This window comes from Schistocerca gregaria, chromosome 7 (genome assembly GCF_023897955.1).
Source record: "Schistocerca gregaria isolate iqSchGreg1 chromosome 7, iqSchGreg1.2, whole genome shotgun sequence".
Taxonomy (NCBI): Eukaryota; Metazoa; Arthropoda; class Insecta; order Orthoptera; family Acrididae; genus Schistocerca; species Schistocerca gregaria.
Genome location: NC_064926.1, coordinates 422,655,187 through 422,682,494, shown reverse-complemented (window position 1 = coordinate 422,682,494; position 27,308 = coordinate 422,655,187). Strand labels below are relative to the sequence as shown.

The window sequence follows — 27,308 nt, the reverse complement described above, 5'->3', positions numbered from 1 at the left end:
CCTCCTCTTCCCACCAGCCGTCTCTTCTTCTTCCCACCTGCCGTCTCCTGCCGTCTCCTCTTTCTCTTCCTCCCACCTACCGTCTCCTCTTCCTCCCACCTGCCGTCTCTTCTTCTTCTTCCTCCCACCACCACCACCACCACCACCACCACCACCACCACCACCACCACCACCACCACCTATATACATCAGCCGTTGGTTGACTTTAGATTGTACACGGTTAGTGTTGGCTCCCTGAAAGAAATACCGTAGTGTGTGGAAATTTGCACGCATGTTGTCAGCAGTTAGAATTGTTAGTGTGAGGAGGTCGATTGTAGAAAGAGTTCCATTGAGTGTGAAGCATATTATAACGAGCGCACGAAGAACATTGTGCGATAATTTGTTTTATGATGATACCGTTCGTATAGTATTCAGTGTTGACTCGCTGGTCGTGTTGGCGGAGACGTGCAGACGAGTTCGCCGCGCCGCGCCGTCCCTCGACAAGGGAGCTGGCAGCTGTTTCGCGGAGCTCCATTGATTAGGCTGGGCCGCCGCCAAGTAAATTAAACGCACTCGCACTCGCGCTGTGCTGGGCTGGGCGGGCTGAAATTTTAATTCCGAGCTGCTCTGTTCGTCTGCAACACAAGGCGCCGTGCTCTGCGGGCGGCTACCCCCGATTTGTTTGAACAACCGGTAACACACACGGGGCGCCACCAAGTTACTCGTAGTGAACGGACGGTACTCGCTCTCTGCGCGGTTTATCTAAATGGAGCGAAACTTCCGATGGCGAAGTTCGATAGTTGAAGATTTATCGCGGGTGGATGGGGTGGAATTTTGGTACGGAACACTAACTTGCTAATAGCACAGAAGTATAGGGACATGTATGAAGCTTAGAACTAAAGGTGGTTTTAGAATGCAAATGAAAACGTGCAGGAGCGGTCTGACATCACAGCTGTGTCTGAGCAGAGACAAATGGCAGAAGAGTCTTGCCTGGTAAATACAATTACGAAAAGAAATTCGCAACATTAAACAACATGTAATGTATATTAATGAAACTTCCTGGAAGATTAAAACTGTATGCCGGACCGAGACTTGAACTCGGGACCTTTGCCTTTCGCGGGCAAGTGCTCTACCAACTGAGCACACTCCGCTGTAGAGTGAAAATCTCTTTCTGGAAACATCCCCCAGCCTGTGGCTAAGCCATGTCTCCGCAATATCCTTTCTTTCAGGAGTGCTAATTCTGCAAGGTTCGCAGGAGACCTTCTGTAAAGTTTGGAAGGTAGGAGACGAGGTACTGGCAGAAGTAAAGCTGTGAGGACAGGCGTGAGTTGTGCTTGGGTAGCTCAGTTAGTAGTGCACTTGCCCGCGAAAAGCAAAGGTCCCGAGTTCGAGTCTGGGACTGGCACACTGTTTTAATCTGCCAGGAAGTTTCATATCAGCGCACGTTCCGCTGCAGAGTGAAAATCTCCGTGTATAATAATGACATTTCGGGGATACATTTGTAACGTATTTGATTAACATTGCATGATCCAGTTTAATACAAACGCTAGATAAGCCAATGTAAATGCAAAATGCTGATACATTAGTAACCGGTGTAGCCACCACAATGTTGAATTCAAAAAAGTATACTTGCATGCACTTGTTGTAGAGGTACAGGATGTCAGTTTGTGGGGTGGATTCCCAATCCTGTTGCACTAGGACGGTCAATACAGGGACAGTTGATTCTGTTTTAGGATGACGATGTCCCATACGTGCTCGATTGGTGACAGAACCGGTGATCGAGCAGGCCAAGCAGCATGTCCACACTACGTAGATCATGCTGGGTTACAACAGCGGTAAGTAGGCGAGCTTTATCCTCCTGGAAAACAGTTCTTGGAATGCTGTTCATGAATGACAGCACAGCAGGTCGAATCACCAGACTGACGTACATATTTGCAGTCAGAGTGCGGTGTAACCACGAGAGTGCTCCTGCTGTTACAAGAAATCGCATCCCAGACCATAAAGTGCAGATCCAGTGTACCTAGAACACACAGGCCCTCAACTGGCCTACTCCCGGCGCACTCGGTAGAGGAAGCGAAGACTGTAATATCATCCTACACACCCCAGCTAGAACAGTGGATGGCCAAATGGCGCATTAAAACTAATCCAACAAAAAGCCAGCTGCTGCTTTTCAGACACCGCAACCAAACGCAAAATGCCAGACCAAAAAAGACGACCTCCACATAACCCTATGGCAAAAGAGTCAATCCTGTCCAGAGTGCAAAATACCTAGGGATGACTCTAGACTCTATTTCATCATGGAACCACCACACAGAAAACGTCGTCAGCAAATTTAAGCAAAGAATGAACCTTGTAAAATTAATGAGCTCAAAATTCGGGGGCGCCAGCCCACATGCAGTGCTATACACTTACAAAACATTTGTCCGACCTATCCTAGAATACGGTGCCTGTCTGTGGACGGCCTCTAGGGCGCAGTATGAAAGTTTTCCGCATTTGACCGCCGCAACTTGAGACTAGCGGGAAAGCTGCACTATACAACCACCAATGACCTAGTCCATGCGGGCACCAACACCCGCCCTATATTAGACAATATCACTCCTGAGGTAGCCAATTACGGCCGGAACAGAGTGAGAATGGATGGGATAATGAAAGACGTAATATGCAATTCAATTCACGAATATAGGATCACCCTATTTAGATACCCTTACCCCCCCACCCTCCGACTTCATTGCCCATGCAGTACAACGAACATACCCGAACAACAAGGAACTAATAGAAAAAAATTAGAAAAAGAAGAGTGCAGTGAATACAGTGAAGTGGCCCATTATCTCCCTCCAACTCTCTCCAACCACCTCAGTGAAGTGCGACGACCCTCCACAAACCCTCGAACTCATATTAAGTTAGGAATAGAATCTACCATTTAAACTACTAGTCACACTCAAAATTAGAGCAAGGCATTATAAATAATTCTAGAACAAAAACTCTAAACAGAGATGAAGCATTCTACCACTAGAACATTATTTAAGGTAAAAACCTAGCGTAATAAACTCTCGCAATTCAACAGATTCCACCACTTAAACATAAGAAAATTGACTACAAAATGGCATGAACCCACTCAAACATAATAACCAAATAGGCAGGTTTCCCCAATGAAACTAATAACACCCGGCCATCACTGGCACCGAGGTAGAAACAGCCTTTATCCGAAAACACTGCAGCCTCCACCCATCCCTTCAGTTAGCTCACACTTGACATCACTAATGTCTCAAACAGCCGTGGTTTGGGGTACGTGGAATGCACTCTACACGGAGTCTGGCTCTGAGCTGAGCGTGAAGTGAGCTACTTGTAACAGTTCGTTGTGTGCCAACTGGTGCTCCGATTGCTGCTGCAGATGCATTGTGACGCGCCCACAGCCATACTACGAACACAGTTGTCTTTCCTCTGTGTAGTGCCATGTGGCTGTTTGGAGCCCGGTCTTCCTGCGACCGTACACTCTCCTGACCGCCACTGTCAGCAATAATGTACAGTAGCTACATATTGCCAAGTTCTTCTGCAACATCGTAGAAGGAACATCCAGCTTTTCGTAGCCATGTTACACGACATATTTCAAACCCAATTAGTCTTTGTCGCCTTACGGGCATTCTTGACTAAAGTCAACTCACTATGTCCAATCTCAAAGATAACTAACGCTAACAACTGTTGCATTGTTTATTTAAAGCAAACCTGATTTGCATCCTGGTAGTGGAGCTACTAGCGCCGCTCTTACGCGATTGGTGCGAAATTTAAATTGGAATGTATAGTCACGCCAATCTTATTGATGGTAAGATTATTTGTCAGTGAGTGTAAAACATATTTTTTTCTGGCCTGCCTGCTACAGCATGAACTAAGTATCAACTGAGGAAAAATGTCTGCAAATAGAAGCAATATTTCATAGCATCTCTTCAAGCGACTCACCGTTATGCGTTTGATACATGTCCTGAGGTACCTTGGACCGCTAAGCACGTTAAGGAAACTGATACACTTCTCTCAGAACTAAAAAAAAAAAGTGTTCGGCATTGTGATCTCACCAGTGCAAACACAAAATTATGTAACCAAACTCGTGGAATATTAGATTTCTGGTTTGTCTCTCAAGCTAGCGCGAGATCATATTGAAATCGTGTTAATAAGAAGAAATACCGTTTGATGCAAAGCGTTAATTCCGAGGACGCTGTCCTTGAGAAATAATACGCTCGAGACAGATACTGTCATTCCAGAGTTATGCCATCAGTATGAGGCATGACGATATTATTTCTTTGTTGTTTAGATGAGCTCTATAATATGTTGCATTAGTAACTTACTGTACGTAAATAATGTGCGATTGACAAATTAGTTTTCTAAACGCTTTTTCGAATGTTTAAGAGTTAATGATACTCTTTATGTTTTTGTGCGCCTGCTCCTTCCTTACTGTAATAGAATTTGGTAGAAGTGATTTTCTCTAGGGGCAAACCTTCACTATAACGAGAACTGCAAACTGATAGTCATCCAGTTAAGAAGAAAATAAATTCCACTGTCATGGGGAATCTGTGTGTAAGACTGAACTGATGTTGAATTTACGGAGCGCAGTTGTGTTAGTAAATTTTAAATGTGGACTACAATATATAGCTACCACATTTTAGAGAATAGTATCCTTGTTGGCTGTAGCCTTTCTCGAATACATTCCTGTAAGGAGCCGTAAGTCAGAATGGCATGTACAAGTTTAACCGCCAGGACATACACAGTAGAGTCTAGCACTTCCGAAAACGTCACCCACCCCCCCTCCTCTCTCTCTCTCTCTCTCTCTCTCTCTCTCTCTCTCTCTCTCTCTCACACACACACACACACACACACACACACACACACACCACAAAAGACACGTGCGACAGAAAATGCTAATGAGCAGGACCCTTGGCTGGTTAATATAATACGGATCGCCTTACCTTCATACATGGGTTCGTAGCGTGAGTGCCAAGTGATAATGCAGTTGCTGGGGTTGGACATACCGGAACATACTTGAATTGCGATTGCTTAGGCTCTTCTCTTGTGGGGCTAAATAAGCCTGATTTTTTTAATAATCTGGATAGTTCAGGGATCTTCACTGGCTCCAAAGAGATCTATTTTCTGTAAAACACACACAAAATAAAAAGTCCCCGTGGGGAAATTCGCAGCACTCTTTCAACTGGCAGTAAGAAAAGTCAGATCCTCGAATAGTCGATTACTATTTAGTCTAGTACAAAATTTGCTCCAGACAACAAGCTGCACTGGGTAACAACAACCGAGGCTTTTTCTTACCTGAAATCACGTAACAGTATGTGGCTGATTGCCCCCTAGGCTACTCGTGCCACATTTCTTCCAGTAATGTTTACTGGCAAACTAATACGGATTCCATGAAGTATCGGGATTGCAGCCGGGTGACTCAAAGATCTCGCCACGATATTTCGGCTGAGAATCTTTAAGCCATCTTCAATTGAGGGCTAAATGATTGTTAGCCGAAATATAGTGGCAACATGTTGGCATCATCCCGCTGCAATCTCGAAATGTCGTAGATTATTCATTACACCGGGAAAACTTAATGAATCTCTTCAAAATAATGGGAAGCTGAACCGTCCATCGATGAAGTCGACAAAACATTTCATTGCGAGTTCTTACAATGAATGCATGTTAGGTATTTGCTGTGCAGCGAATGAAGCTGGTAACAGTTTCATGTTCAGATTGACGGAGGTTTGGGAAGGCGGGTTCCTGTTTACATTGGTACGCCGCTGATCTTGCCTCCAATATTAACAGAGCTGCTGCTGACTCTGAGCGTACATTAACGCTGACCACTGAGTTTGCGGCTCTTACATTTAATTGCAGTGCTTCAGTGCTGCGGAGTAAAAATGCAATTGTTTTCTAGTTGAACTTCTATATTATACAAGGACCGGTTATCAACTTTTTACAGAAAGGGCTTACGAAAAAAAAATCTCAGTACAAATATTAATTCTCAAAATATAATTAACGCGTTTTTGCTTGCGTTCGAACCACTCCTGCTAAAGCTTTTTCTACTCCGACGATCTGATGATGACCTCAGTAATATGGTTTGTGACAGTTCAGCAGTTTGTTGAGGGGATGAAAACGGCTGTTACTGCATTTTTTTGTTTAACGTGAAGGAACAAAAACAAGCAAAGTGATAAATCACGTATATGGAAGAAGTGACGTGAATTCTCAGTTTTCTCTGTTAAATAATCGTTAGTGCTGTGTTCACAGGGGTCGTTGCTTATAAATATTTGTACACATGAGTCTCAAAGGTGTAAATCAATTTAAAACATTAAAAGCTAACTACGGAAAGACACCAGTGGTTCTGCGATAGAAATGACTGTAAAATTTGGCTGCATTTACCGAAAATATCAAGAAACACTGCTCTACAACCGCTGCTCGCGGCATGTGTAGTGTATACTAGAAACGAGCGATAATGTTGTTGGACGTTCTTCGGAAAGTAACTACTTTTGTTCGTTTCGGTTCACCTTCCGACACAATGCAGTCCCCTGCTTCTTTGTTTCTGACTAGTACGAGTATATCACAGTTCCGACCCATGTTACGATGTTGCATAAAGATTGTAAATTTACTCAGTAGAGTTATTATTTACGTTTTAAACATTTTCTTACGCCAGTTGTCAATACCGGTTATTTTCAGTTTCTGGCGAATGATACTGAATGGGTCGTGGACATTTGTTTGCACAGTTCATTGTTCATGACAGAGAATGTACAGAAATATTAGGTATGCCCAAGGATACCTCTACATCTCAAGGAAGTCACAAGTTGGTCCTCTTCAACCATGTTGAGCACTGGTCTTTTTATCATCCGATTATCGTCGACCTTGTAGAAATGTATCGGTGACGGTAGCACGACCGAATAGAAAGTCTGCAAATCCATGTAGACTCTTTTTTCTGAGTGTTTGATAAACATAAGCGATTTGAGGCATTTAGAAGGGTCTTTAAGAAAATCGTAAAAAATATCCCTCTGAAAATAATGTAGAATTCCATTGGTTCATAATACTATCATTTAAAACGCTCGGTCAGTTTGTGTTGCTATTGCTGTAACAAATGTCAAATTTAAAAACTGTCATTAGCGCCATCTAGTGGCAGTTTGTAGAAAGTTACGGCGGGTTTCGTTAATGCAGAGATCATAATGCAGTCAACGTGTACACTTACACATCTACATCTACGCTCTGTAAGTCATCTCACTGTGTGTGGTGTAGGGTACTTTGTGTACCAGTGTCGCTTACCCCTTTCCCTGATCCAGTCGCGAATCGTTGGTAGAAAAAACGATTACTGTCAAGCCTCCGCGAGAGCTCTTAATATCCCTAATTATACGTACATGGTGCCTCCCCGAGATAAACGTAGGAGAAAGAAATACATTTTGGGAATGTACACTCCAGTAATTTTAAGTCACTGTCACCATGACGCTTTCGCGGTGACTAAATAAATCTGTAATGAAACGTGTTGCTCGTATTTGGATCTTCTTCTCCTTCATCTATGAATCCGATCTCGTGCGAATCCCAGTATGATGAGTATTATTAAAGTATTGGTCGATCGAGTGTTCCTTAGCTGTTTCTTGAGTATTCTTCCAATGAGTATAGCATCTGCCTTACCAGCGATTAATTTTTATGTGGTCGTTCCACTTAAAATCTCTCCCTATGCGCACTCCAAGGGTATTTCATGGAAGTAGCGGCTTCCGGTGATTGTTCTGCAATCGTGTAATTGTACAGTAAAGGTTCTTTCTGCTTATTTATGCACGATACGTTACATTTATGATGGCGGTCAATTGCCAATCCATGCACCATGTTTCGATCCTCTGCAGGCCTTCTTGAATTTCGCTTCAGTTTTCTAGCTTTGGGACTTGCGACGTTATTTAATAACTAATGATATATATTAAGTTAATTTTAAGTTTGAGGAATAACATGCTGTGTTCTGTCCCTAGAAACTGTTCAGTCCAGTGACACAGCTGGTCTCTTACTCTGTACGCTTTTTGTTCATTATGCGGCCCTACGTAACTGTATCGAATGCCTTCCGGAAGTCAACGAACACATCATCTACCTGCACGCCGGCACCTAGGGCTTCCTGTGTCCCCTGGACGAACAAAGCTTACTAGATTTCATACGATCGTTGTTTTCCAACCTTTTTTGATTTCTACAGAGCAGACTTCAGGCCTCCATGACTTCATAATACGGATAATAAAACGCGTTACAAAAGACTGCAACTGACGGACGTCAGTGATGGAGGTCTGTAGTTTCGCGCGTCTGCTCTACGACCGTTCTTGAAACTGGAATGACCGCCCTCTTCCAATCATGAGTAACGCAACGCATCGCTCCTCCGGCGACCACTGCTAAAAGAGGAACAACTTGTTTACCCTTACACACACACACACACACACACACACACACACACACACACACACACACACACACACACACACCACTACATTCTGTAAACACAAACATGTAGATCACAAAATGAAAAGTGCAAGTGATGTGTGGAGCCTGAGGACCGAATTAGCACATGTCCACGACCACATATACGGACTAACAACGCTGGAAATCGTAACAGCAGACAATAATTTAACATCACGAAATTAGTGCTACAAAAGTTGTTTCTATTCTGAAAAACAAGAGAAAAACAAGACAATATGGAACATAGTAACATATTGTAACTACTACGTACATTCAATGTATGTATAAAAGAAACATCTATTACAGGCCACTGAAGATACTTCACAAATAAAAAAGCGAAACGCGTATGGCAAATACAATTGCCTTTCATTTAGTTGCATAGGTAGAACACACACATCTATGAAGTTTTAAGGAGCGATGGAAAACGAAGTAATGATGGTAATTATTGTATGAATAAAAGTGTCATTTATGTTAGTTTCATTGAATATTTCGTTGCTACCTTTTTACTACAGTGTAGCAGTTTTTACTGTTTATGGTCAACATTTCATCTCGCGATGGTACTTGGCAGTGAAACACCTTACGGAAGTTCGTTTCTTCCTTACGTTTTGCAATCCCGTGTATAATACCCATGAGGTTTGTCCTTCAATTCTCAACATTGATAGCACTGGGGATGAAATTATCATGTTGACCGCTCAGATAATCTGGTATCTGTATCTTGTCGTTCTTGATAAGCAGCGATGTCTTCCCGCCTCGGCATTTACAACAACATTCAATTACGCTTTACGGCCTTATGACCCTTGTTCTCTGTTCTACACCTAGTCGAAAACGTCGTACTTGTAGGTGACCAGTAAGTTTGATTTGGTATTTTGACGAATAGGTCCTCTGATTATCTGATCAATTTTCAGCGGAAATTTTCATCTGTCGATTAGATACGCAGAAGAGCCACTGCGTAAATGGGAGGGGGGGGGGGGTGTTAAGAGAGAATTCGTTAATTGTGGCTGCAATCAGATCTGGATACTATGAGGTAATAACGTGCCTTACAACTTGGAGTAGGCGTTTTACTTGGAGGTCGGTTTGATAGCAAGTGTGTATAACCTGTAGATACATTCATACCATGAAACTAAACAAAATTTTGTTCCCATATTGCGGTAGTGTGTTTGTGTTAAAGCCCAGTACTCCATGAAAAATAGAAGAGGGGAATACCACTACAACAGTATTTTTAAGCTATTTGTGGATCAGTATGCACAAGTCGATTTTTCGTTATTCTTGTTCTTTTGTGAGTTTTGTCCAGCGATGAAAGTACAGCAGACTATAAAGCTTTACAGTATACTAGCGAAAGGCTCCGGATAGCACTGTCTACGGCCCGACTAGTTCGCTGGCAGAGCGGTAATAAATTACCTTCCTCGTCATTCCGTCTATCAATTGGTGAAAAGCGTATCAAAATCCCTACAGTTCTTCCTGAGTTCAGCCTTGAGGCACAAACAGAAAAGAACGGCCTGGGACTTCGATTTAGTCATGTGTACTGTATAGATGTCCCGTCTCTTGCTCGTAGGGAACCACAAATATTTGCGCTTCTTCTTAACACATGTTTGGTTTTATCAGTTTTTCGGCAGACGCTTCTGTTGGTCGGGCTGCAGTCTACGTGCCATTGTTAAGCCTCAAATATGCTGAGATATTAATAAAACCTTATACGCACAAACAAGCGAAGAGTTACTATTTTATTCATGGCTGTAATATTAAGCAAGTGTAGTATTATTTTTACAGGATAAAATTCATTCATCATTTATAACGAAACGTGATTTAGTTACTGTAAAATGACAGTCGACGCTCCTACTAACAACATACAATATGTACATTTTTCGACACGCCATCACCATGGTTTTATGCTTCAGTGAAGAAGATACTAACATCTGCTAAACCAACAGGAAGTTTCTGAAGATAACAAAGTAATTTGTTGAAACCGAGAAATCATAATTTTTAGTTGCAACTCAAGATTGAATTTTATCCTGAAAAAAAAAAAAAAACAAGCGAATAGTTGCTTCGTTTTGTTAGTGTGTTTAGGAACGTAAGCAATGATATACTGCGCAAACGTTGTTACCTATGAAGGTAAAATTCAACACAATGAAATACTGTAGGTGTGTACAAGTGGGAGTTGAGCGATAAGAAGCGGCTCCGCTCAGGTGAAGAGCGGAAACGTCTTTGTTCGTCAAATAGGTGAGGCCACGGAGGGGCTGATACTGGACTAAACAGGACGTACCATTGCGTTTGTTGACATTACCTAACATAATACATTGTGAAGTGCTTGCTGTTTTCACTGCGAAGAATGGTTTGAAGCATGTCTCCACGCTAGTCAATGGAGTGCAGTTGTCTGAATAACTGCATATTTGAACCTCCTTACGGCAGTCAAATAATAGTTTCCTCTAAATTTTTTGTCCTGTTCATACTCCTCCATTACCAAAATTAAACTAGTTTTTGATGTATGGGGGTGGGTCCTATCAGCCTATCGCTTCTTTTAGTCTGTGCCCTTACCGTCCGTCCTTCCTTCCTTCGCGATTCGATTCAGTACCTCTTTCGTGGTTACTTGATGTACACATCAAATTTTTTGCAGTCTCCTGTATCGCAATCCAAAATTTTCCTCTATCTTCATCTCCCAACTTTACCGTTTGTCTTTCTGTTCCACATATGGCTTAACAGAAGTAGTTTTCGACCACCCATTTTCTAACCCGATTCATCTGATGTAATTCCACTGCACCTGATTACTCCTATTTTACGCTCGTTGTTCATTTTATAACCTAGTATGAGAAGGAGAAACGTACCGTACTTTTTAAAGAAGTAGAACGTGAAATATGGACTAAGATGCACCTTCGGAGGTGCTCAAAATATAATAGGCCAAGGGCACCCGAATTTTCCACAATATTACTAATACTCTGAAAGGTTGTCTAACCCGCTACTCATGTGTCGTAATAGTAAATACACCGATACAGCTGTGTAGTGGGCGTCAGTGTTCGAGCTTTCAAGCTAATTTGATTTGACTTGAACGCAAAAGCTTTAATTTATCTTTTGAAATTTTGCTACGTCACATTTGATACGCTGTACGTTAATATGGACAGACCTCTGTGGCCACTTCATCCGATTTAGTATCTTTCATGCTCTTGAAGATAAGGCGCGGTATTTCTCGACAGTGGCCGAAGCAACAAAAATCGCAAGGCAGTGTAAAATTTTCGACCGATAGCCTTATATTCGGAGTCGCGAACTAACCTTAGCCCAATATAGAACGTAGCCACGATTGAGAGTCGTGTTGGCCCTACTGAGTGCATAGTTCGTTACCCCCGCGTTCCACGCCTTCTAAAAACAGACGACGTGCAACTAGGATGGCAATACTGGAAAAGTCAGTGTCGGTAGTGTTCCTTCTATTTTTATCGGTAAGTCCTCCAGTCATCGCGCAGTGTCTTAAAAAAGTGCGGTCACTAGTCACTGTAGCTTTCTCTCAACAGATTCTGATCGTACAAGGATGAATAAGATATCGTTAGAAAGTTTTATAACTGGCTTCTGACATTGCATGCCGATTTCGCCGTAAAATTTACTGTAATAGCCTAAAAGGGTGCCCAGCGTTTTACCTATATTTTACGAAGCCAACTTATTAACCACGTATAAGAAACTCGCGTTTCATATTATCTTGTTACAGCTTCCATTTTATTTGTTTTAAAGTGTTTATTAACTGCATGATTTCTTTACAGTGTTTGTCGTAGGTAACAATCGTGACCACTGCTGTAGTCCGTGATAACTGTCCCTCGTAAGAGTTGACTTTACTACACGAATATACTTTCCTATCGACATATTTGCCATGCCACCTTGAATTGTAATGTACTCTTGCTATTACTGCAGTTGAATTTTGGTGAAAATTGTATGGATGGAAAAATATTAATACAAGGCTGTATCATAAATTTATGATTTTCACGTCGTACGGTTCGTTTTTAAAGATGTTTCCATTTCATTTCATTACTTTCCCAACGACTACACTCTTTCCAAGAAACTTGTAGTGCGGAACTTTCGCACGGGTCCCCTGGTTATATGAACAAGCGACCGCTACACTTCATCTTTCGTATTGTAGGTAGTTTGACTGCGCTAAGGGGAAGTTTTCAATCTTGAGTTACTCAGCACACGAACGCTGCATGTGCTGACGGAAAGTTGAGTAACGGCAGTCACGACACGGACAAGCAGTGCTGGTAGACGGTCAGCGGGCGCAGCAGTTGTCGCTGTGCGGGAGGCTGTAGGTAGCGCACTGTTTCGAAACAGCCTGTCACGTGCAGGTCGGATGCCGACTTCCGTAAACAGTTTGACGCGCCGCTGCCGCCGCTCTCCCAACAAGGACCACTTGTACACCGGCGGAACCCCCGGTCCTGTTCTTGCTAGCCGCGCGCCCTTCCACAGCTTGGAATATCCGAGGTTGTTTTTATACAACTGCTTCCTGAAGGGACGGTAGATCTACGCATCCATATCGGGAGCAAGAAAGTGACGCACGTTAAAAACGGCCTTTTATCACGGAAAAATACGGGTGAACGAAAAATACAATGAAATTTACTGCGAACAAAACTTAATTCGAAAGTTAAGGAAGCTTCTAGTACTTCAAATTAAGTTTCATACATTTCATTATGAGGAGCCCTTTATTACATTTTTGAGTTATCACTGTTCCTGCCGGTGTGCGATATTCACAATGTAATAGAAACTACCTGTAATGCCATGTGAGGTTACATACTATCTTCACTAATATATTGGCAACTTCTTCAGAAAAAATCGTTTTTCATCATGTCTAATCGAATTTCTGACAAACGATAAATTCTAGACGGGACTCGGGACTTCATCCTGTATTCATCGTCATCTAGAAACTCTTGACGCCCAGGGGAGTGTGATCGGCGATTGCTGTTCATGTTGTGTTAACCGGGGACGTAGAAACGACAGAGGCTCCGTCCCCGCCGCAGCACCAGAGGTCCGCAACCCCACGACGACTACCGCAGTTCACTTCGCCCCTCCGTCGCCCCACACCGAACCCAGGGTTATTGTGCTGTTCGGCCCTCGGTGGATCCCCCCCAGGGAACGTCTCACACCAGACGAGTGTAACCCCCATGCCTGCGTGGTAGAGTAATGGTGGTTTACGCGTACGTGCAGAACTTGTTGGCGCAGCAATCGCCGACATACTGTAGCTGAGGCGGAATAAAGGGAACCAGCATGCATTCGTCGAGGCAGATGGAAAACAGCCTACAAACCATCCACAAACTGGCCGGCTCATCGGATCTCGACACACATCCGCCGGGTGGATTCGTGACGAGGACCGACGCTCCTTCCCGCCCGCGGTTAGACCGCACGGCCAACCGGGCAGCGGTTCATGCTACATTGTAATGACTTTGCGGAAAATAATTTCATCAGTTTTCTTCTCAGATGATGCAGTTATTTGCGAGGAAATATTGTTTGTTAAAAGAATGTAACAGTACCCGGTCATCTCTCAACAAAGGATGTCTGGTACAAAGACTGGCTACTAGCTCATCTTGTTCAGAAATGCAAAGTTCGGCACTTCATGAAATGTAAAAGCGTGCTCTTCCACGACTACAAGATCAATGAGTCGCAACTAATCAAAAATGTAGTACAAATTTTTGAAAGAAGCATTGTGTAGACCTGGGAGGAAAGATTACCCACGTTCAATGTAGCAACAGTCAATTGCCGGCTAAGATTTACTGGTAGGATACTTGGAGGCTGCTGTTTGTGAGCAGAAACGATGGCATACGAAACATGTGTACCGTTCAAGTATAAGACACTCACATCAGAGCGGCATTGAGCATATACCAATAAAACTCTGCGAATATGGGGGCAGACTAGATTGGATAGAGGATGGAACAGAAATCGAGAAGAAAATCGTAAAGCGTATTTCCTAGCTTCTGCATGTCGGATCTACGTGCTAAATCCTGCGTGAAATAGCTTGGGAAATTTCAAAAGCGCCTTTCAGGATAAGAACTAAGAATATTGTATAGTCATCTACGTATTTACCCCATAGATACCATGTTGCAGGTCAAGTATCACAGTTTAGAGTTCGCATCGACGTGTAAAAGGCAGCATTTTTCCAAACTTCCCACCCCGAACACAGTCGGCCGGAGTGGCCGAGCGGTTCTAGGCGCTTAAGTCTGGAACCGCGCGACCGCTACGTCGCAGGTTCGAATCCTGCCTCGGGCATGGATGTGTGTGATGTCCTTAGGTTAGTTAGGTTTAAGTAGTTCTAAGTTCTAGGGGACTGATGACCTCAGATGTTTAGTCCCATAGTGCTCAGAGCCAGCCAACCCCGAACTCAACGAAAGAAACCTTAATACGCGATGCGATGAAAAGTACCCATTGTTATGGGATTGCCTGCGACTACACGGGAATAGATGCAAACGTAAAAACATTCGAACGGATGTTCTGACTACATGTGCTAGGTATCAACGTAAATTTTTACTTCGCACTGTCACAGAATATTCTGATTACATTACTCTTTTATTTACAAGGAAAATGCAAACCAAGAAATCCTCCCAAACTTTAGCCTCTGGAGGAAGTGTTTCGTCCAAAAATGTCAGCTTGCGTCTTTTACAGGTGTACTAATCATTCAGATTACGGGCTAAAGTGTAAAGGAACTAGATGTATTTCTGTTATTCTACTTTTGATTTCCTACCCACCCAACTCGAAAAGCTCAAGCGCTGTGGGAAGGAAAGACTGAAAACCAACGAACATAATAAAATGGATCTAGCCAGTATTTTCGGGGAGAGGACATGGACCAAACACCAGTTTCATCAGGCCGTATTAAGGAAAACGCTGGCTTACGAAAGCAGCGTTTTCAGATCACACACTTCTTTCCGTAGTTATTCGCTATTTAAAACAACAGTTCACACGACAGAAATTACGAACGAGAAGCAATCGTAAATAGCAGTCTGCTAAGGTTGTGGGGCATCTAACGTGACAGCGCCTGCTTCCAAGCAACATTCAGCGTGTACATCTATGTTAGCTTTACTCGTCCAATTACCTGTCACTACACACTAGATTGCAGCACCACAAGCAATGATTTGGTCAAGGCCATGATACTTCACAGGAGTAATGGTTTCCTCTCAGCCGTCTTCTGTTACTTGGTACCTCGCGATCGCACTCTAAAAGAGAGAGTAGTGTGTGATATGACTTCACCAATTCAAAGTCGAAGATTGTTACCATTTAGTTGCATTGATATTTTGGCACGACTTTATCCCTGACTGTGCCACTTCGTACGTGGGCCATCGGCTAAAACAGAAGTCAGTGTCGGGAAACATTGTTAAAATGATAAATGACATTCGATACTTACGGGAAGTAGCGAATTTAAATTATAGTTTACGGTTAGGTAAATATTTCTGTCGTTCATCTCAGTCATTTAATACAGCTCATCATGCAGTCAGAAACAAACTATTGACCATTAATTGTAGCCCACGAGTATATTTTAACAGGATGAGCCTACCAAAGTGAATCACATTTTAATTTTGTTGCCTTGGTCCGGATGAGTGCAGTTCAGTATTGTGTATTGCGAATTCTTGCTGTGATGTGGTGCTTGGCCGTTTACGAATGTAAAACATTTTTGCCTGTGCAAAATTTGCTTCTGAAGTTAATTTGTTTGTTACACAGTGGCTGAACACTTCATTCCTTGCTGTACGTTGCGCGGATCCTGTTGTTACACACCGTTATATGACATAAACATTGCTGAAAAAACATATGTCGGTAGTGTATTTAAACACTCTCAAAGCTTTAGCTTTCAGCTCATTGAAATACTACGTCTGAAACTCGACTGGCTCGGCATTTGGCGTTGGTAGTGAACTCTGTGATAACGAGACGACGACTATTCCTTGCGGAACGAAGTTAAATGACATGGATTTTTGTGTAAACGTTTTCACGTCAGTGCAATTAAGACAAAACCGAGCAGAATGAACAAAATGTACAAAGAGAAGTGCCAAATAACAGTTTTCTTCATATCCGAAAATATTCTTGTTAATAGAGGCTTTACGTGTGGTTTCCTTTGGCCACACCATTCCTAATTTCAGACTGTCGTGTTTTGTAGCCTACCTACGAAAGAGGCTTTCGAAATCTGCTGCTGCATGAGTTATAATTATTGTATTTTTCTTTCCGAATTGGAAACGGGTCAGGAGGTAGTTTAAAAGAACGTACAGTCTATAGCCTACTTCGTAATTGAGTTTGTGATTTCGTGAAAAACTGACGTGTTGCCTGTTGGGATCTTCGACTGAGGATCTTCCGCTGACTTGTTTAATTATTACTCCGGTATTTCACCAGAACGTGTGCTTCGCATTGTCAAGATGCACCCTTCATTGCTGGTTTCGGACTGGAGGGCAAACCTTGGACAGTGTCACTCACCCGTGTTCGTGAAACGTCAGCAAATAAACAAATCCAAGCTGAAAATCCCGAGACGAAAACAAGCAGGCGATACGTGAACAAGTGGCCACGAAAGATTCGGTAATTTTCTACCCTGAAATGTTGTGATCGGTTATCACGTTTTGTGTGCCTCTGTGGCATATGAGGAAAAAACTGTATTGTAAAAAAAAAAATACATAAGAGGAACCCACCATTGGCATTACGCACGAAGTAAGACAGTTCTCTCTCTCTCTCTCTCTCTCGTGTGTGTGTGTGTGTGTGTGTGCGCGCGCGGATTGACATGGTAAATTTGTTGTAGGGAAGAAAACTTCTCAGACGTCTCCTTCCCTATGTTTCCCAAAAACGAGTTGCTGTTAGTGGCTTTCGGTGACAATTCGGTGCTAACAAGTAAACTGACAGGCAGTTCTGGTTATTACGAAATTGTGTTAACTAGATTGGGTGAGAAATGTTGATGGTGCGATCTCATTGGCAGTGTCAAAAGAAATATCGTCCATTGGAATTCCGACAAGGATCCTCGGTAAAAGCAGACGTCTCTCCGCCGTTCTTCTGTCCGCGGAGGTATGTCCGCTCTCTAATGATATCGATTTCTGCCGGAGGGGGGGGGGGGGGGGGGGCGGCGGCGTGCGTTCAGCCAGGAATCGCCGGCCGCCCCTCGCGCTGAGCCGCAGTCGCCCATAGCTGCCGCGGCTGCCAGCTCCCCAACTTGCGCTCATTAGTGAATTGCCGTCGGCCCGTAATTATAATTTAATATGCCCGCCACTAACCACTTCCACTACCTCCCGATGGCGTACCCTTGCGCGCGTTTCAGGTGCACTGGTGGAGGCATCGGTTTATTCTTCATCCACTGAGACTTTCACGATGAACTACTGTACAATTGTGGTCTCTCTAAACCCATTGGCTAAGTGTCCGTATGTTGGAGAAGACGTGTCTGCCTAAGCAACTTTTCAGAATGCCTTTCTTGTTAGGCAATGTATTTTTAGACTTTAAAACAGTTTGTCGGTTAAGTATGCATGCCTTGTATTTCCTCCTTCGAAAGGTTAAATAGTGTAAATAGGAAGTCAGACAGGACCTATCCGGCTGTTAGGACCGAGCGATATGGCGCAATGGTTAGCACACTGGATTCGCATTCGGGAGGACGTCGGTTGAAACCTGCTGCCAGCATCCTAATTTAGGTTTTATGTTATTTCCCAAAATCGCTTTAGGCAAATGCTCGTTTGATAGGGAACGGTCGAATTCCTTCCCCATCCTTCCCTAATACGATAGGCCTAATAACCTCACTGTCTGATCCCCTCATCCCCAACCAACCAACTGCCTATGATTACAGATTTTCTTTATTTCCGAAAAATTGCGGCATGGTATTTTTTAGCATTAGTGACCACTTTTACCGTCCTGAACAAACTTGAATAGATATAATATCTAATGATCTTCATTAGGATCGGATTCAAAATAACTTCACTTCTATTCCTCCAGACAGTTTATTAGAATGACAGATGTGCGGTTTCAATTTGTTTATTGTCTATTCCAGCAAGTTGACGAGCTAGTTTATCCCGGGAACCTACACTCTGTTCTAGGACAGGCGAGGCAAAACCACTTGCGTCTTAAGTTTATAATGTCATTTTTACGTGAGTGATAACTTGATATATTTTTGCAGACTCCGTGAGGAGAGGAAATGGATTACCGAATGAAAAATACAGGGTGCTATTTAAAAAAGACGTGCTGATGACAATGTCTCGTAACGAACGAAGTTCCAAGAGCGGCAGTCACGCTAGTCGATGTCCCCTTAATAGCTGAACATCATTTGTGTGATACATATTTTATTTTGCTTCAGGGCAGGAAAATACTTCGAGCACTCAGGATAAACTGGATACTCTGTATAGAGTAAATGGTAGTTTCCAGTAGCATGATGTGTGTTCCCATTACTACAGTGTCTGTCTCTTCAGATACGCATGCATATCTGGTCGAACAGACATTAGTGACGATCTGCAGCTGTAGTAATTCTAAGAAATTCTGTCGTAGTTCTGAATATGTTTGACATCAGCTGTATTATGCATTAAAATCATACCTACTGGTGACAAATGAATAATTTGTGTCGGAGCGGGTAGCGAACCCGCTTATGCGGTCGGCTTAACCATGATCGGTGCACGTTTCCAGGACCATCCAAACGTCCATATGCCACAGTGTCTGCGTAATAATAAATATTACAGCCTAGAAGGGCAAAATGACAATACTAACGTTAAACACGTTTGTCTCATTAATTCTCTGCCAATCCAGGTAAGCTGCGAGCAATGGGAGCGTCGACACTGGCACATGGAGGTTTGGATCGGTGCTGGAAGCGTCCAAGGATAGCCGAGATTGTTAAGGCGACTGCCTGCGATAAACGTGAAAACTGTGGTCTAGTTCTGGTCGGGAGCAAACTTACATGTGTCATGAAGAGTTATGATTTCCCTGCCAAACAAAGTTTGTCAAAAATATTCACAGTTGCGACAAAATTGCGTAGATATTTTGAATTATCCGTGATTTCCGGTTGTCGTTGCAGACCCAGGTCCTCATTAAACTGAATAATCATCAGTTTCATGAACTTTGAATGTACATTTTCATTACTTGTCTGGGAAGAGCGAAAGAATTGGCGACGCTATACACCAAAATTGAAAAGCTTGCCGAGAAATTGATTCGTCTGTCGGAAGAGAGGCGGGAAAATGGTACGTGCCATTTCTTGAATCACTGGAGCATCGACGCATAGTGCAACCCTTCGACTACTTCATGCCTATTCCCAGCTTTACTGAACTGCCAGTGAAAGACAGGTGGAGTGCGCAGCTTACATAGAGATCGGAATGCAGCGTGCGCTAGTGAAGCCCGTGCCGTCGAGAGCGTGCCCTGCCGTGTGGTCCAGATAAGCGTCGGGAGGTGTCTCGGGGTCCGTGCCAATCGCCTCCGCCCCCGCCGGCGGCGCCGTAGCAGCCGCGACTAAATTTAAAGAGGTGACTGAGCCGGCCCGCCGCGACCGCCGCTCCAAATAGACGCCGAGCCGAGCCGCGGGCACGCCGCTTGTTGCCGTAGGCGACAACCTAGATAAGAGGAGCACTTAGTACTTTCTGTACCTGCCTCTGCCTGGCGGCAGGTGGCCACTGGACGCTCCCCGCCTCCACTGTTTCCGCTTTATGAGCATTAGGCCGTGACCTCAGGCACATTTTTCTGCATCACGTTTCGTTTCTAAATTCTGGAATGTATAAAGACTCAAATGGCAGCGGCAAATTTAAAGAGGCTGAGCAAGCCGAACTGTTGACACGTATCCGTGCGACGCTTGGGTCGTGACGGTATCACATTGCTGCCTAAAACTGAACAACGCCACCATAATAGCAAATAATGGGCGCTGTTTGCTTCATTTAACCCTTTCGTGGGCAAAATTATTGAGCAGTTCTTTTAATGAATGGAGAGCAAATAGTAGTTAATGGATAGGTATATTTATCATACAGCATCTCAAATTTGCTCAAACTGAAAGTGAGGTCACACAACAGGGTGGGAAGTATTCTTCCCACTGCCCTTCCTTGGAGTTAAATGACAAAAACAACTTTTTAAATATATGTCATATTTATTTGATAAATTTACTTCTCTTGTTACAATGATTGTTCACAATTACTTTCCAAGAAATTTTCTGAAACATGGGTCTATGCAAAGTGGTATTTGACAATATGTACAAACATAGCAAGTGCTCTTTTCCGCAGCATTGGTACTACAATGACGGCACGTCCAGTAGGTTTATCCTAAAATGGGTAGATGCTCCCCTACAGCCATATGACGAAAATCATCAGGTACTTTACCCATTTTTGCTAGAAAGACAGGTTTTTGTCCACGCCTTTTTTGGGATGAGAAGCCAGCTATCAATTGTCTGGCTAGATGGATCCTGTATGTGAGCTGATCATGCTGTCACTTCCTCTTTTACTTATTTTCCACAGGATAAAACTGTTCACTGCAACAACGTCCACCAGGAAATAAAATATTCTGTGCCACCATTTTACAGAACGTCTGCCAATAGCATACTCGTAATTGATCAAACTTATCGACACCACCCATCATTTTGTTGTATTCTGCCACAACTCCAGGACAAGAAATCTCTGTACTAGTACCACCGTTGTTTTTTCCTTTTCACTGCTGCTGTTTCTCATGGGTCATGAATTGAGGACAGGAAATTGACTGGACGGTTATCCACCCATTTTACTGCAGAAATGGCTCCTTTTGTTTCAAACTGGATTTCTCCTCGTTCTAATTTTACGTTTTTCTTCATAAATTTGGGTAAATCAAAAGTATTTGCCTTAACCTATAGCTTTGAGGAAAAAATCACAATGTCACGCAAACAGCACTGAAAGGCACCTCTACAGAGCAACACTCAGCTATACAATGCCTCTGCGCGAAGGTACAGCAAAAACGACGGGAACATCCGATTGGAAGCAGTACCCTGTGCTGTTCACTAGGTGGAAGTACCGTACAGAGGTGGGAACTGTGAATCCCACGGGACTAGGAGCGATGTCATTGTAGTGGGAAGCATGTTTCCCACGGCTCAAGAAAGGGTTAAGACCCACACACCCTACTCCTCTCACGTGTCTCCTCGTTCTTTCCTGTTAATGTTTCTGTGGTTTGGAATTTCTACTCTATAGTTCGATTACAACTACCAGATAGTTGACACTAGACGCATTAGAGCTGGTTTAATCCAGTCAGAGCGTTGAACGGCGCGCGCAAAATTTGATTCATTTGATGTAAATCAGGTCCTGGTGTTTTTTTAATGAACGCCGCTTCTTCGTCTTTAATGCAAGTTGCATCCATTGGCTTCTAAAATGCCCAAAACAGAATAAAAATTGGTTGGAACTTAAGGCTTTTCAATAAAACAAATTTATAGAAATTTAGGAGTCTCACCCAGTTAATTTCATAAAAATTATCATAGTAGAAGATTGCGGCATTTATCCAGGTAAACCGTCTGTTAAAATAGATGAGTGTGACGCAACTAAACCTGGCATTATGTCTCTAAATCGCAACTCGGAAACTGCTTTCAAGAATACCTTCAGTAGCGAAAAAAGTCAATTTGTGACACATTTAGTGCTGGCAGAATTATCAAACGTTCGTATCTTGTGCGTCTATTAATCTCCTTTGTGGAGGTGGTTAGCGTATTCATAGTGCCACAGAATATTTCTGACGTACTGTTCCAGCTACACAATGTGTTAAGCATGTACCGTGTTGTAGATTAGGACAAAATATTTTAAATGGTATTTTAATTGCTTTTCCGAACTTCATCCTATACGGGGCAACATAGCTCAGTAACAATATCAGCCTCTTTCTATTTCAGTTTATTGGCGGAGAATACGTATGTCTTCTACCGATATCTGCCAAACCGAACTACGACGATTGAGCTCACTGCAAAGTTTACATTAAAAAAATTCGCGCCGTTACTTATGTTCTGCACTTTTGGCATATAACTAAAACATCCAGTAAAAGATACTGTCATGAAAGCTGTTGAAATACGTTCACTAAGGTCAAAAAATTATAATACAGAGTACGTAAATGTCAAATTCATGCTGTGATATCGATGAAATCTTCGAAATACGCATTTACTGATCAAATGGCCAATACATGCAAACATGCATGCAACATGCATTTACATCGACATCCGAGCTCTAGTAATTAGTTACATAACTCTGTCGTACAATCTTTTAACTCTTAGACTGTTTTGTTTCTTAGGTAAAGGGGCCTAGAGTAGTTCTACATGCCGTTTATCCGCGTCAGGTATCCTATTAAGGTCATTGAGTCTTCACCTGCTCTACCAGAAACTCGTGATGTCGTCTGATTCCAGACGCCGGAGGCAAGAGCTGCTAATTTGAGGCAAGAATCTTGAGTTGTCAAACTGTTTTATACCGTCTAGACATATACAGATGTTAAACAGCTAATTTTCAAATCAGCCGGAGTAGTAAGGTTTATACAGTGGATTGGTACAAAAAACATACCGATTCATAGTAGCAACATGTACGGCTTGCCTTAAGTATTAGAATGTGTGCAATTGGTTTTTATAACTAAATTGGTCATATCTGGTGTGTAATACATTACAAGGTATATGAAAGTTACAGTTTCAGGCTCTGTCGGTGTTGGAGCAATGATAGACAGGACTCTCACTTTCTCAGTTGAACAAAAATTGCTAGAGTTGCATGGTATCGGGTCTGATTTCGGATTGAGTGTGCCTTTCAGTCGTTAGTAAGTACTTCATACATAAGCGTAAGTGACCGTGAGCATTTGGTCACTATGGGTACTTTGCGGATGGAATGTATTGGTAACATAATTGGGTTTGTGAGTGTTGCAGAGCCTCAATTACGAGGAGTCAGTTTCGCCTCTAGCAACAAGATAAATCTTACTGTTCGTTCTCTTCTGGGATCAGACAAAAAAAAATTATATTCCAGCCGACACCCCATCGATCTGCCAATATCCCTTCTCTTGGGGCATTGTTAATGGTTAGTATACTAAGTGCAGAATCGCTTGGAAAGCTTCATAACATCATCTATTATTCCTTTTTATTTTGCTCAGAAGTGAATTCTCCTAAAGTTTTTGTCGTAAATGAAGATTCTGCTCTGCCTTTCAGAGTGCGTTCAAACGTGCATTTAAAAAATATTTCTGCCCTCAGAATTTTTGATCTTCCGATTTTTTCCTTTCGATTCTGCAGTCGTTTCCGTACATTAGAACTGTACCTGCAATTTATAGAAAAATATTGAGTGCATATATCCTTAAGACTTTTATTTCTGTTAACGCACCATGGCACTTGAATATTTTGTTCAGCTTTTCATCCAGGTTTGTTTTATTGTGTGACTTAAAATAGTGCTTTAACTCGTGATCTCTTTCACAGTGACCGATTTGTTGTCTCGGTGACGTGGATACTAAGTTGTTAAAGTGTTGTTCGCGGTGCTAATTGTTAGTCGAATACCGTGAAATGCCACGGTGGGAGCTGCTGCGGCGCTTAGCTGAAGAGCTAGCAGCGATGGTGGGGGAAGTGGTCCTTCCCGGAAGAACGCCACGGCGGCCGTACAGGCGTACCAAGAATTCGCTCCCAGCTTAACAGTGTAGTGCAGCGTGCGACGATGGATGTCGCGTCTGTTCGTCTTGTTACATCGGTTTTCGCCAGATGTCTGTCAGTCGTGTAAAATCTTCGCAGCTTATCGGGCGTAGTACATAGTTTTGAGCTTCCAGAAAAAAGGCCGTAGAAGCTGTGAGACGATATGCGGTTTACCTAACAGCATTCTGTCGCTGAATCCATATACCCGTTACTATTTATTACTCTAGTACGCTTTCGTATTAACAATGCTGTGCAGAGCTTAATCGAAATCCATGTACTGATTCTAGTATTCCATTTTTAAAAAAAGTTGGAGACATGATGAATGAGTGTTGTTAATCTTCCAAGTGCCGCGTCACATCTATGTGACAAGACCTTTTTTTAATAATAAGAAAGGTTTTACTGGAATAATAGAATTGAAAATCCGCACGAAATAAAAAGTTTGTTCAGGAAGAAATAACAGATGTTGGTATGAAGCAGTACCAAAACGCAGGACTTCGTCTTCGGCAGGTTTGCAGTTCAAATCCCCGTCCTGACATCCACATAAAAATTTTCCATAATCTCTCTATACCGTTTAAGGGTAATGCTGAGATGGTTAACCTTGAAAGAGAACGGCCGATTTTCGCTCCGAATCCGAGCTTGTGCTTCATGTCGAAAGATCGCCTCGTCGATGTGACACATTCTGCGTTCTTTTCTACAAGATTTTCATGCGTTAAAAGGAATTCGCTTTGTGTGGCATATATGTAGTACCGACTCGTCGTAGAAATTATCCGCTGAATTACAGGTCCTTACCATTGACATCAGTTTCCAGTATGACTTTGGAACGTAGTTTGGTTCCAACAATACGGAAACTATTGCTAGCCGTAAAAACGATTTGCGGGACTATATCATTAGATTTTAAACGACGCTGTCATTCACCTGCTAGTAAATACACCAAAGATTAATAACATGTACATATTTATATTGACAAGATAGGTTCGTTGTGAATTTCGAAATTGACTCTAAACAATAAAGTATGAGATGAGAACTAAAAAATCCTGTTACATTTAGATTGCACTATAAATACCACAAATTAAAGGTTCAAGATTCTACTAAAAATGAAAACTGTGAACAATTTAGATCGCTGCTATTACATAAACAATGTAATGGGGAAGGCGAACTGAAGACGGCGTTTTATTGGCAGAACACATTAAAAATGTCACGAGTCTATAAAAAAAGACTGCTTGTCCTACCCTTTCCGTTCTCGTCTGAAGCACTGCTGCACGGTATGGGATTCTCACCAGAAAGGAGTGACAGAGGGCAATGAAAAAGATTAGAGGTCAGCTCGTCTTGCATTATTGCGAAATAGGGGAGGTGCGATAGCGGGTTGGAGTGGTAATCACTAAAACAAAGGCGTTTTTCGTAGTGACGAGATCTTTTCCCGAAATACAGATCACCTACTTTCATCTCCGAATGACCAACTATTTTGTTGACTACCTACATGAAGATAAGCCATCAAAAGTTGTAAAATTGACGTTGTGTAAATTTTACCTAAGAGTTCTGTGACTTTCAACGGCATAAGATAATTGAATTCCTTTTTTCGTTAGGCCTTCTTTCTATGAAGCTATTGTATTTGGGAGGGTTAAGTTTGGATCGAGTCGTAAAAAAAAAATTTTTGCGTAACGTTTACAGAATTCGGTTTTCTACATCTGCATCCATACTCCGCAAGCCACCTGACGGTGTGTGGCGGAGGGTGCCTTGAGTACCTCTATCGGTTCTCCCTTCTATTCCAGTCTCGTATTGTTCGTGGAAAGAAAGAATGTCGGTATGCCTCTGTGTGGGCTCTAATCTCTCTGATTTTCGCCTCATGATCTCTTACCGAGATATACGTAGGAGGGAGCAACATACGGCTTGACTCCTCGGTGAAGGTATGTTCTCCAAACTTCAACAAAAGCCCGTGCCGGGCTACTGAGCGTCTCTCATGCAGAGTCTTCCACTGAAGTTTATCTATCATCTCCGTAACGCTTTCGCGATTACTAAATGATCCTGTAACGAAGCGCGCTTCTCTCCGTTGATCTTACCTATCTCTTCTATCAACCCTATCTGGTATGGATCCCAGTTTTAATGTGCCAGGAAGTTTCATATCAGCGCACATTCCGCTGCAGAGTGAAAATCTCATTCTGGAAGTGTACTGTAACCTCCTTCGTTTTCGGGTTGCATTTCCTTAGGATTCTTCCAATGAATCTGTCTGGCATCTCCTTTACCGACGACCAACTTTATATGACCATTCCATTTTTAATCCCTCGTAGTGCCTACTCCCAGATAATTTATGGAATTAACTGCTTCCAGTTGCTGACCAGCTATATTGTAGCTAAATGATAAGGGATCTTTCTTTCTGCGTATTCGCAGCACATTTGAGATTCAATTGCCATTCCCTGCACCATGCGTCAATTCGCCTCAGATCCTTCTGCATTTCAGTACAATTTTCCATTGTTACAACCTCTCGATATACCACAGCATCATCCATAAAAAACCTCAGTGAACTTCCAATGTTATCCACAAGGTCATTTATGTATATTGTGAATAGCAAGGTCCTGCGGCACACCTGAAATCACTCTTACTTCAGAAGACTTCTCTCCATTGAGAATGACATGCTGCGTTCTGTTATCTAGGAACTCCTCAATCCAATCACACAATTGGTCTGATAGACCATATCCTCACGGGCACGTTTCAATTAATGATGTCTAAGTAGCCGAGTGTGCTGATGGCGTATTAGCCAAATCAGTAGAGACCCAAAAGGTCGAATATGGGATGTGCTTCGTGTAGTCGGAAGTTTTTGTGCAGTGGTAGGAGGGAGTGCCGCGAACAATATACAAAAAATCCTGGTAGGTGATGAATGTGAGGGTGGAGGTGCTTTCGGAGGTAACTTTTTTTAATAACTAAAAAATCGTGGCCTCCAGCGAAAACGTATACCAGTACAAAATTAAAGTGCATGAAATTTCCTTAAAGAGGCCCCGTTTATTATTCTGAGGGACTAATAGTTCGCGCTTAGCGAGTGAAAGAATAAGAAAAAGTCGTGCGTGGTTTTTGAAGGTCAAGTATAACACTGTGGGTTGCATAAAACTGCGGTAATGGCAGCTGAATGACCGTGTATGTACCTGTCTGACCACTTTTAGTGATTAAAGGTTCTTTTCGGTCAACTTAAAGAATGCAACCTGGCTCTGTATTGCCTGCAGCCTAACCGCATTGCCTGACGTTTCTGCGCGCCGGTGAAGTGCAGGTGCAAGGTTGGGAGGCAGCCTGTAGGTGCTCCGTGTGACTTAGCTTGTAAGGAGAGAGGGAACTGTTGCTCGCTCTTCAGGTAGTCGACAGACAGTGCAGAGGCTAAACGGTCGAGTTGCGGTTG

General features: G+C 42.8%; 1 protein-coding gene across 6 annotated transcripts in view; it reads left to right on the top strand.

Moving 5' to 3' along the window:
* Nucleotides 1–27,308, top strand: part of LOC126282160 (AF4/FMR2 family member lilli-like) — an 896,885-nt gene that overhangs the window by 563,062 nt on the left and 306,515 nt on the right. For 2 of the 6 annotated variants that reach the window (XM_049981676.1, XM_049981678.1), the window contains exon 2: nt 1,713–1,814. The exons of the other annotated variants lie outside the window; for them this stretch is intronic. In XM_049981676.1, the coding sequence (XP_049837633.1) occupies nt 1,713–1,814 (102 nt within the window). The remainder of the gene's footprint in view (nt 1–1,712; nt 1,815–27,308) is intronic. 6 annotated transcript variants of the gene reach the window in all.